The sequence below is a fragment of the Phalacrocorax carbo genome, chromosome 5, assembly GCF_963921805.1.
Source record: "Phalacrocorax carbo chromosome 5, bPhaCar2.1, whole genome shotgun sequence".
NCBI classification, from domain to species: Eukaryota; Metazoa; Chordata; class Aves; order Suliformes; family Phalacrocoracidae; genus Phalacrocorax; species Phalacrocorax carbo.
Window position 1 is genome coordinate 16,780,800 of NC_087517.1, and position 9,648 is coordinate 16,790,447.

A 9,648-nucleotide genomic window follows, 5' to 3' on the forward strand; every position below is an offset into this window, starting at 1 on the left:
AATATCTGAAAACACTTAAGTCTTCTCAAATACAGAATTTAACTGAAACAAACTAGAGGTATCTTAATTATCTGAGACTGTCCAATATTTACATTGGAATTGTTTCAGGATCAGGAATGGCCTTTCTTGGCAATATATAATATAATCACACTGCAGATACTAACAAATAATCATACTGTCTGTACGCATGATGAGGGAAACTTTATCAGAGCAGGTACATTCTTTCAATGGCTCACGTTTATTAACACACATCTAGGCTTGGCTTTTCACAATGGCCGTTCAGTCTAAACAGACAGAAAAGAAAAAAATCCCTAATACTTTCCTACTGGAGAAGTTGGTTCAACACAGAACCCAAGTATATTTCTCTATCTGAACAGATTTAAACTTTTCCTGAGCACAGTTTCTCTCAGAACCTACGATCCCTCTCACCAGAATTTTTTCCAAAACATACTTTCAAAACAACCTTTGAAACATGCAGTCCACTGTCACAATAACTCAATCCCTTATTTGGTCTCTTGTGTGAGAATCAACATTTGGACCAGAGGCGTCATGTTCCACACACAGACAGAGAGGGAAGAAAGTATCTCCCCAAGACACTGCTCGACTGCTGAAAATTCAAAATTAATGAGCTGAGTATTCAAATTCCAGGAAATTAACTCCCCGCCCCTCAAGTTTTTGCCCTTTTTTTCCTCCCCCTCCCCACAATGGCTGAGAAAGTAGGAATAGAAATAACGTTGGTCCTTCCACACTCAGAATCCCAGAGCTGGTAGGATCAAAAGAACTTCTATAACTTACAGGAATAGGTAACATTACCTACAACAGTACTAGAGAGCTACAGGACCGGCATTTCTGTCAAGGAAAAAGATGTAAAGATCTAAATTTTCTTCAAATATCAGTCTTTTATACATTACTCAATACATGTTCACGTCTGTCACTGGCACCATTCCAAATAAATCCAATGGGAGATAACTGCTTATTCACTCCGCAAATACCTTCAAATTCAGCTATGAGTTAGCTAAGTCATGCATTATTGTTTCTGGCCTGATAAAGTGTGCATTCAAGCCAAGTATCGTGAAGTAAAAAAAATAGAAGCATAAACACTTTTAGCTGTGTTTTCAAACACTGTAGTTACTGTATGACTGAAGTTCCCTTTCTGTCCCTGCTGGCAAACAAGCATTGCAGTTCTGTCTAACATAGTTTCAAAGCAGAGTTTAGCAATTGTCCAGTGGAAAATGTTTGTACTTCAGCTACATCAGGCTCTAATCTCCCTCTCTCTGAAAGGGTAACTTTGAAAAGAACTGAGAAACTAGCATGGCTTTTAAAGCAAGCTTAACAAAAAGTTCTAAACCTACCTAAAATACACAAACCAAACCCAATCATTGAAGAATTATCAAAAAATAGATAATTCTAGAACAGGTTACCAGCTTTCTGAATCTGCATGTCAAATCCTTGCAGAGAGGCCAGTACTTCAGACTTTGGTATCTGTGTAACATCAACAGATTACATGTGGCCTGTGGTTTTCACAGAGGGATTAGTTGTTGTTAAGTACTGCTTTCCTCCTTATTGGTAAAGTTTGCACTCTCCATCCTGCCTGGCAGCCTATATTAAGAACAAACTGCCAACCAGACTTCTCCTTTCTTCTAAAGAAGAGACAAAAAGAAAGGCAACACTGTCTGGCTTTTATGAGTCTCCTAACTGCACCCCTCTGGAAATGCAGACTTTCGAAAACCTTAACCTGCCAGCCACAGGTCTGAGAAAAGTTTACTCCAACATAACCTAAGCAGTAGAAAAATCTGTATTACTCATGTGTACTTGCAGAGGTCTGAGCAAAAACAGTACCTACTCCTCATTTCATAAAGCTGCTTTATAGTGATTCTGTGCAACCTCTGTCTAGGTCTGTGTAATGCCGCAAGCTCTGGCTTCTAAGTCTTCTTCAAAATACAACTAGTGTCCAAACCCTTCCTGAATGCAAGCTCCCAACATAATCAAGGAGAAACTTATTAAAAAGGCTGGGGGGGGGGGAAATAATTAAGTTATTCCCATTTACCAGGGCTGTTCCTTCAGACCACAGAACCACAAATCTAAAGACAAGTACTTTCTGAGTAACAGCTAAAACAAAACCATGCAAGTTGGCTTAATAAAAACGTAACCTAAAACAAATCCTATCCTAGATAGAAAATATCCTATTTTCTGCAAATAACTATACTTCCAATTTTTCTCTAGGAATGAGGGATGGGACCTACCCTGCAGTACTAGCCAGCTTTGTGAAGATCAAGCAGCTTCAGAGGCTAGCAACGCCAGGAATGGTTCCAAGGGAAACCTGAACTGTCTGAGGTCCATCAGTCACTTGCACGCACCTGTTGAAAAAACACCTGCCAAGATTTATTCATCCCCTGCACTACTCCAACAGTTCAGGCAAATCCGCAGAGGTTCCTCACTCCTGTTCTGACAGTATTAAATAGTCAGCTAATACCATATTTAAAAATTATTTTTAAGAGCAAGACAATGTAAATTACTTTCTTCTCTCTTCCAACACCTTCCTGCAAGAGATGCCCCCTTTTAGCTCAGCTGTATGAATGTCAGAATGGTACAGGTTTGCTGGCACGCATGCATGCAGTATTGCAGGTGTTGGAAAAAAGCAAATACATAGTCCCACAAGAGAAAGCTAAACTATAGGCTGACATCAAAATGGACCTTGATGCTTTATTCCAGCTGCCAGCAGCTCTCAGAGAAAGCTTTTATCCCACAGCAGAAGCAGCTGGTCTCCACACCCTGGCTTTGCCAGCTCACTTAGGGAGCCCTGCATGCTGAGCTGCGGCCAGTTGAAGAAAACAGGACTACAAGTCTGTTCTGCTTGGGCAAATGGACCCTATCTTCATGATAGTGTCAAGTTGCCAGTACAGCACTTCTGGGAAGACAGTCTGACCCCTGCATGTACAGGTAGACAGCCAGGACTGTAAGACAATCCTTGCAAAGCCGCAGAACTTGAACAGCGGCACAGCAGGCAGCTCAGGTATCTGGTCACCACCACAACAGTGGAAAAAAAAACAGCCACTCCAATACCTGTCAACCTAAGCTACTCTCTTGTCACTCCAAAATTTCTAAAACCAGAGCTTTATGACACATTTGGTCCCAAGCAACAAGGTCTTGTGTCTCTGTGCAAAAAGTGAGGAACAAAGGAAAACTTGCATTATTCCTGAAGACCCCAGTCTGGCCAGATGCTGAACAGTGCTTTCCTGAATGGCTTGGCCAGCCATGTCATTTGCTAGTCACAAGCCGAGAACATTTGTGATGTTGGGAAAAAACCAAACAAACCAACAACAAAAAACACCACACACATTTGTGCCTGGAAGCACAAAACCTTGCTTAACGATCAGCATGCACAATGGAGGGAGAGGACAGACAGATTTGATGACACACAGACATGCACCCCAACCAATGAGTTCTGCAACACTGCTGCCTAGAGCCTCACCAGAAGTCTTCACTGATAAGAGATCTTACAGATCCTTCTTTATGGACCTGATCTCACAAGAAATGCACTGAAGACAGCTGTAAGACTCAAGCTTACAGGGAACATAAAGTGACCAGGAACAGGTCTAGGCCTTTTCCAATCAGAAAATTCATCCATCCATAAGATTCTGCTTCTTAAAAGGAAACTGTTGTCAACACCCAGACAGAGGGGCACCTTCAGCAGGGCACTGTAAGCGCCCTGCCAATCAGACCATTCCATGGGCAAGGAAACATGTGGAGCCTGGTTTCCTATTTCACCTCCTCCCTGCACCATGCAGATTATCTGATACCCAGTAATACAGTCTGATCTCATACTGAAATCATCTGTACATTAGGGGCATTAATTCAGATCTCCCTCCTCTATCCAGTGCCTGTTTTCCAGCACAAAGTACCTTTGAGACTCAACCTGTCACCTAAGCCTTGCCTTCTTGAGAAAGCAACCTAACAGATACAGAGTAAGAAGTCCCTTCCTTGTCTTCTGGGGAGTTCACCAGAAAAAAAAATACAAGTAAGTTTCATGTTGGATCAACAAGAGAACAACTCACATAGCTCTTCAGGCTTTTTGTACTTCACCTGCACAACAAGGCAGATTGCATAGGGTAGGATGGTTTGGTGGCAAAGCCAAGCGAAAACTGTAGAAGCTTTGAAGAGACAAATGGAAGGAGGAGATGGAAAACAAATAGGGAGCTTCCCTCCTCCCAAGTAGCTAGATGTGATACTTCCTTCATAAGAGTGCTTTCTGCATCTATCTGCAGAGGTTCTGCAGACCAGGCAGCCTCTGACAGCTGAATCCTGAAGACAGCTGTATTTAAATTTGGTTTAAGGTTCTTGAGTGCTGTTCATTGGTATAGACTCCCAGCAGCTTCAACAGGGCTAAGGTTTCATTCTAGGTGGTCTCACCTGCCATGCTCCACCTATTGGAACATGTCTTATCAGAAGAAAAGAAGTCTTATCAGGGCAAGCTCAAAATGCAAGCCGTGCCTTCCACAAACCCTGTTCCACCTAAATCACAATGTCCTCATGTCCAGCAAGAGGTTGCAAGGGGAAATGAACAAAGCCTAAAATTCTGGGAAAGGAAAAGATTCTTTCTGGACACAGCCTGTGCTGCTACAAACGTTACATGAGACATTAATTGGAAAAAGCATTGGGACATCAGGCCACAAAGGCCTGCCAAAAGCAGTCCTCCACCTTCCTTTTTAGGGCTAGCATCCTCAGCTATTTCTCCTTGCTGGGCTGCAAATTCTTTAGCAAAGTCTTTGGCTTACTGGCATATAAATCTTTTTTTGCACTGTAGCAGGCAGTGAATAAGCATCAGCAAACCTAGCTACCAACAGCTATGGTCATGCTAGCCCTGTGAGGCCAGGAATACAGTCCAGACTCCTTGGACTGTGCAGCCAGAAGAGAGCAGAACTTTGCAAAGCTTCCCTGATTCAACCTTTTGTCAACAAACATAGCTATGGGTAAGCATCAGTGGGATAAATTAAGTAAGCCAAGAACAGAAAGCAGAAACATCATCTCATGGTAACACAGCCAGTCAGTGGTAAAGTCTACGACCTAAATGATACCCTCTAATGCAAGGGAGTTTGAACGTACGTCCAAACTAAGCCTAGACATGTCCTGGAACAAAGTCTTCCTCTTTGGTTAGGGACAGAGAGGGAAAAAAGGGGATGCCTTGGTTTGTTGGTACATCAGAGTAAAAACATGGAAAAAATATGACAGCCTGTTCGTGTCACAGAACACAAACTCCTCATTTTGCCCAGCTTCGTAATGAAGAGAGTAAGACACCGCCACTCCCATGCTTCAGTTGAAGCATGCTCAAAGTCTAGAAAGGGAAAAGTAAGTTCATCCCTTTCTACTCTCAACAAAAAGATCCTCCAAGGAAAAGCCTCACTTTCCAGTGTCAACTTTACAATTCATCTCCACAGACTCACCTGTTAATCTGTAAGCAATTTAGATTGTCAGTCGGTGCCTGCCCAGCCCTTACCATCTTTCCACCCTTAATCTTTGCCTAACCTGAAGGCTGGAGGAAAGCTAAAAGCTTGATCCTGTGACAAAGACCCATACTGCCAGCCAAGCACCAAAACCCCAATCCATTGCTCCCCAAACTCAACCACCTCCTGGAACCTCACACAGGAGTTACCCTCACACCAGGATTGCAGCAAGTCACTGAGAAGTTGTTTTAGTTTGTTCAAAGCAGAAAAGTTTGTGCGTGTGTGCAATGACACATCCAGAAACAGGACACAGAGCAAAATAAGAACTGTGGAAATTGGGGGTATTTTTAAAAATGGCAAAAGTGTACTATAAAAATTGATCACACAGCAGAAACATAAATTTTAACCAAAATGCTGGATTACAGACATAAAGAATAAAAAAAATCAAATCCTTACTGGCAAAGTTCAAAAGAGCTTGCGAACACTAGGCTCTCTCCAAGACACCACAACACTGAAGGCAGTACAATTTTACTCCATTTTAAGAAGTTTAGAATTATGAAAGGTTCAGAGCTCACTGTCTTGGTCTGAAAATCCTTCAGCTAACTACAGCATGAACAAAGCACAACTTCCAGCCTAAACCTCCTAGTTATTAGGTGCAAAGGATGATACATGAGTAAGCAACAGTTGCATGGATCCTTTCTGCTAGGTGGGCTCTTCTGGACAGAGGCATCAATTTATTTGATATATTTCACTGGACAATGGGCAAATTATTTAATAGAGAATAGAGAGAGGTCAAAAGGGTGCACAGCCCATTTGCAAACAGCATAGTCAACCATTCTGCCCCATATTTCCTGCAGAACTGGGAAAGTGTCTTCCAAAAATAGCCAATAGTTTTGCTGAAAGGCTCAAAACAAATAGTACTTCTGAAGGAACATCTTACATACTTTACAAAATAGGCATCTCAGAAGGGAAAAAAGGACATGTACAGTGTTTCAGTGCAAATTCTGCATTGAACAAAAAGACATCGTTCTTTGCTTAACACAAGGCTTAAATTCACCATGAAGGAAATTGCTGGACTCAAGGCCTCAGGGCTCAAGTTGGGAGAGAGATACCACTCTAAAGGGATGAGATTTTACCCTCTTTCAATTTGAATCTGAGATATTTAAAAGGAACACTGTCAGCTTGTTTAAGCCTCAAATTATACGAGCAAAGTTCAACCCCAGTCAGCATCCCTTCATCAAAATTTAGTACCTTTTTAAATGCTTGGTCTTGCATGCCCAGATCTACCTCTGCACACTTCTGCTTACCTTTTTTTTAACCACCTGGTCCTTTTCACCAGACATGTGGTTTACCCTGCCTGCCAAACATAGTATTACATGTCTTAGTTTAAAACAAAATACCACAGAACTAGCAGCAGTATAGTGTCATAACCACTGGCACCTTCCTTTTCACTTTGTGTTCAGCCATCTCATTCCTCACAAGCTAGAAGTTCGCATTCACATGCTTACCTCAGTGAAAACCCGTCCCTTACAGACAAGGGTAAAACACCTAACACTCCACAAAAGAGGAACTGCTAGGGATGAAGCTGCAGCAGTATGAAGGGACCAGTCAGATGATGAAGCAATCAATGCCATGTTTTCCCTCTTTTGAGCGCCCAGAGAGCAAAGTTGTTTCGTTTGCGTTAGGATAACAACAGCCAAAGGGCCTAGAATTTGTATTAACTTATTAAGCAAGTGCTTTGGGTTTTGTTTTCCTTTCCTCCTTAGAGGGAAATGGAGCTGTGCTTCTTCCTGTGTAAAGAGACAAATAACTGATTTCAGGTCGTGCAAATTACCTGCAATACACAGCTAAACTCTCAGTTCTTGTTGTTGTTGTTCCCACATCCCCAGTCACCACCAGGGAATAAGCAAGGAAGTGAACTGGCAATCCATTTGAGAGCCATTTGTGGAAAACTCTCCCTAGGAAAAGAACCTGTGTGCGTTCAGATAAGAAGCCGGGAAAGGGCCACACTTGGCTCCAAGCTGCACCAATACAATAACTTCATCAGCAGGCCAGGAGCCCAGCCTTCACCACCTACTAACTAAAAATATGGTTGCCGTCTGGTGGCTAACACAAAATTAATTTAGCATCTATGACGAGTTCAGGGTAGACCAGGTACCAGGAGACGGATTCTCTGTCCTGGGCCCTCCTGGAACTGCAGCAGGGGAAAAACCACAGATGTGGCCACGCTCACCCTCCCACAAGGAGCGAACCCAGAACCTTGCTGCTGCAGCCAGTTCCATACTGCATCTGCTCTTCACCTGGGTTTTTTTTTCCCCAAGATGTCAGGTAAGTTCTAAGCACGCTTCTAGTCTCAGTAAATGAGCTTAAACCAGCAGAAGCAGCACGTGCAAAATTAGGTCCAACAGGTTTGGCTTGCCATTCTGACCCAGCAGTGTTTTGTAACAGTGTCGATGATGGGTACGAGGCTCAGGCCAGCACTGCATCCAGTTCCAAACCTCCTAGATTAAATCTAGCTGCTAAAGATAACTCCCAGGGAACAAGAGCAGCAGTGGGCAGATCTGTTCACCCTCCCTCCCTCGAAGATGCACCAGTCCTTATTCAGTCAATGTCATCTCACAGCAAATCGCTGAAAACCAAGATGAGCGTGCCCGAGATAAAAGCAGCTGATCGATGTCCCTGCGTAAAACGTGCGATAATCCCTGTACAGAGCAGGCATCTGGCATCAGATGCAGCATGCCAGAGAGATGAATCTGAAAAGTATCCATTGCATATTCCTGGCACCTTTTGCTGGCACAGGGGTGGGAGGAGAACAGCGAAAGGGCTCCCGGGATTCAAAAAACACCCCTCCCTCACCAGACATCGGCACAGTCTTCAAAGACAGTATGGTTTTTGCCTTACCACCATTCCAAAACCTAGACCTCAAGGTCAGTAAAGCAAGCAGCGAGTGTCACGCTATGGCGTTAGAAGATAAGGGAGCAAGCGCCCGTCTCCCTCTCCGCGCTGTGGGGTTACGCGATTAGCGCTGCCGCAGCATACGGCACCGCTCGCGGAGCCGCCGCGTTACGCACAACCTGAACGCCGTAGGAAGAAGGTCTCCGCCTGCTGCAACAACACGCGTCCACGCACTCAAAGCGGCCGTGCGGCGCCGTCCTCCCGCCCCGATGCCGTGCTCCCGCTCGCCCTGAGCGTGCCGGCGGGCGGCAAACCCCCGCAGCTCGCACCTGCGAAATTCTGCCTTCTCAGGATGCAAAGGGGCCCTAAAGCCGCAGGCAGAGGAGGCAGCTGCCAGCCCCCCGGGGAGGGGGGGGGGGGCGCTGCACCCGCTGCGAGCCGCATCTCTGCGGGGGGGGGGGGGGGGCACTGCTGTCACCCCCGGCCCCCGCCTCGCCCCCCGAATCGCATCGCATCGCCCCCGCATCCCGGGAGGCGGCGGCCGCTCCCCCACCTTCTCCTGCGCCCGGGTCAGCTTCTTCTGGACGTTGCTGGCGATCTTCCCGGCCGTGACCCCCTTGCTGCCCAGCTCGGCCATCTTGCCTCCTCTTTTTAACGGGCGGCTGCGAACGCCGGGCCGGCAGGAAGGGGGGAAAACCCGGCGGGCAGGCGATGGCCCCGGCCGCCGCCGCCTCCCGCCCGGCCCCCCCCGCCGCCTTTTAAAGGGACAGTGCCCTCCGCGCCGCCTTAAAGGGGCCGCGCCTCGCCCCGCGAGGTGGCAGCAGTAGCGCAGCTGGGCATCCTCGTTGCTGCTGGGAGGAAGTGGGGATAGGATTTTTGCCAGCTTTTCCCACCCAGCTTCCCTTCTCTGGGCTCGGCTGGGTGGGATAAGCTGGGAAGCACGACAAGGAGGGAGGTGGGATGGAGGGAGAGGCGCTGCGGGGCCCCCCAGTGACAAGGAGCTGCGCCTCCCGCAGCTGAGCAGTGGGCCACTAATACTGAAAAGCAGCTGAACGAGGCACATTACTTAGAGAAGCTGGCTAATGGCTGTGTTAGTCTTCGCTATCAAGTCACAATTAGAGAGTGCTGTACAGTAACAAGTGATTAATCTTGGGCGGTGCTGTGAGTTTGCTGTTGTCTTTCATCCTGCGGCAAAATAGCATTCATACTTGCTTTAAGAGATTTGTACCACTAATTGTTTTCTCTAATTGTCCATACTCCTAAATTTATACGACAAAGGCACTTTTTCAAATTATTCCTGGATCTTTACCAA

The 9,648-nt window shown here is 45.7% G+C and overlaps 1 protein-coding gene across 7 annotated transcripts in view; it reads right to left on the bottom strand.

Moving 5' to 3' along the window:
- The window catches only part of BIN1 (bridging integrator 1), a 101,105-nt gene extending 91,869 nt beyond the window's left edge, over positions 1–9,236 (bottom strand). For 2 of the 7 annotated variants that reach the window (XM_064451284.1, XM_064451282.1), the window contains exon 1: positions 8,890–9,230. In XM_064451284.1, the coding sequence (XP_064307354.1) occupies positions 8,890–8,973 (84 nt within the window). In that variant the 5' untranslated portion in view covers positions 8,974–9,230. Of the gene's footprint in view, positions 1–8,889 lie in introns of all 7 variants that reach the window. The other 5 variants (XM_064451288.1, XM_064451290.1, XM_064451289.1 and 2 more) reach the window with 5 other exon arrangements.
- Between the last annotated feature and the right edge of the window lie 412 nt (positions 9,237–9,648).